The 2300-nt window shown below is 40.5% G+C and overlaps 1 protein-coding gene across 1 annotated transcript in view; it reads left to right on the top strand.

The window, feature by feature from the left end:
* Positions 1 to 156: 156 nt before the first annotated feature.
* LOC104945966 (nectin-4-like) overlaps positions 157 to 2300 on the top strand; it is a 5663-nt gene continuing 3519 nt past the window's right edge. Inside the window, exon 1 of the mRNA XM_010771706.1 lies at positions 157 to 467. Coding sequence (XP_010770008.1) covers positions 413 to 467 — 55 coding nt within the window. The 5' untranslated portion in view covers positions 157 to 412. The remainder of the gene's footprint in view (positions 468 to 2300) is intronic.

Raw genomic sequence — 2300 nt, 5'->3', positions numbered from 1 at the left:
GTGTGTGTGTGTGTGTGTGTGTGTGCAGGAGTGGGAAGGTGTGTGTGTGTCAGAGAGAGAGAGAGAGAGAGAGAGAGAGAGAGAGAGAGAGGGGTGTAGCTCAACAGGTGTATAGGTGTAACAGGTTAAGCTGCGCCTTCTTTTTTTCTAAAGAGCAATCATTATGGCATGGGCTTGACAAACCAACACGTTATCAAACTGAAAGGATTTTATATGACTTTATAAGAAGTTTAAACGCTAACATTTCTCACCCAGGACGGGACTTTGGGAGGGATTAAGGATGGAGTCATGAGTCTGCCTCAGTGCTACATGCATGACTGTGTTTAGGATACCTTCTCCTGGACTGATGATCTTTATTTCAACGCTGATATTGTCCCAGCTTGTGCACAGTTAACAGTATCTGCCGAGGAGAATGACATCTCTGCTGAACACACTGTCTCTGTGTCTCTGTGTCCTCCGGATCTGTGGTAAGAATCTGTGGCTTTTCAATGCCGTCTGTAAAAAGTGATATCATGCAGAAGTATAGTATTATTTTAAAACCTCATAGTCTGGTGTCAGATATGATATGCCATAGCGTGACCTTATTATAGGCTTTATCTCCTAAATTGTTGTGTGACCTTTAGTGTTCTTGTGTATTAAAGATGAACTACAGTATGTTATGTTTATTTACAAGTTAAGTTCTGTATGCTCTGGGCAGGGGAGCAGCTTGTAGACTTAGTGCCGTTAAAGAAAACACATGTCTGACATTTCTGGAAAAACAGGTTGCTGTTGATCAGTCCCCCCCCCCTCCTGCCTGATTCACTGCATGGACCCTCCTTGTGTGTGGCTTAAGCCTAAATGTGTGTTTACATGCTGTGAATGCAGTAATTATCTGTCAGCCTGGAAAATACTTTCTACTGCATTGTTTACAGTACATTTATTATGTACCAGTTGATCAGCCCATTATTCTTCAAAAAGGTGCCACAATTAAAACACTGTCAGACAATCAGATACTAGTACAAATCAATCTAATAAAAAAAGCAGTGTTATTCCAGTAATGCGGCACAGGCACATTTCACTGTATGGCTTAAAGCTCCAGGTGAAACACACACACACACACACACACACACACACACACACACACACACACACACACACACACACACACACACACACACCCCCACACACACACACACACACACACATTTTCATGGAAAAACACACCTGTCTGCACAGTACACTCATCAGTTCTGCTGGTAAAAGCATGAATCACGTCCAACCTGCTGACATTACTAAACTGATTCCTACACATTAGGTGCTCAGTGTGGATCAACAGAATTATGTGTGACCGACAGTATACGGTTAAAAATCACGTGTCGTTTTTTACACATTACATCAAAGTGTCATCAAAACTGCACTAAGACTAGGTTTGTGCTAACACAGGAAACAACTGTGCCTAAATGTTTTCATGTTCTCGCCTTCAATTAACTGCTGTAACTTCACATTCTATTTACCACTGCGTTTTCAGCTCTTTTTACATTTTGTAACGTCAACAGGTCAAAATGAAATTTGACAGATGTTTTGATTTATGATCAAATGACAGCAAAACTGAAGACAATCCCATCGACTTCAGCTAGAACTTCATGTTCAGCACTGATTAGCAAAAGTTTGCATGCTAACAGGCTAACACTTATTTAGCTTAAAGCAGCTGCAAGGACGACTTCAGCTACTGCGTTTCCGTCGACTTCTTTTCATATGCTTTTTCTATTTGTGAGTGATAAAAGCATGAGTTGAAAAGCCTCATTTTTTAAAGATTCAATCATTTTGCAGATTTTTTCAAAGTTGGTGTGCAATACATTGGAATGTAGACTTTAACTAAACTAAGAGTAGTTATCTTGCAACAATGCTACCAGCTATGCTAGCAACTGAACGGTGACTTTGAGATGTAGATCTTGGTATAACATTAGTGAAATTGAAAATGAAGTGAAACTGTTTGATTAAATCGCAAACAGCGGGAATAGTGATCTGAGAAAAATGCTCTAAACGTCTTATTTTTACTGATTAGCTCATTGTAGTGATAAAAACACCCGCCATATTGAATTTCAGCTTAGAAACACATGGTCTGTTGTGTTGTGGATTTAAATATCACCTGCTGAAATATGCCAGCTGTTCTCCTTCATTCTCACAATCAGGAAATGGCACCTTCTAGAAGAGATTCCCTCACCAGCAACACAAGCCTTATGCCAGGAGCAACAACATAATAGCACATTGTGATGATGTCCGGCAGTGGCTCAGTCAGTAGGGGCTTGGACTGTGAGCCT

This window comes from Notothenia coriiceps, unplaced genomic scaffold (genome assembly GCF_000735185.1).
Source record: "Notothenia coriiceps isolate Sejong01 unplaced genomic scaffold, NC01 NC01_scaffold00010352, whole genome shotgun sequence".
NCBI classification, from domain to species: domain Eukaryota; kingdom Metazoa; phylum Chordata; class Actinopteri; order Perciformes; family Nototheniidae; genus Notothenia; species Notothenia coriiceps.
This window is presented reverse-complemented; position numbering and strand designations above follow the sequence as displayed.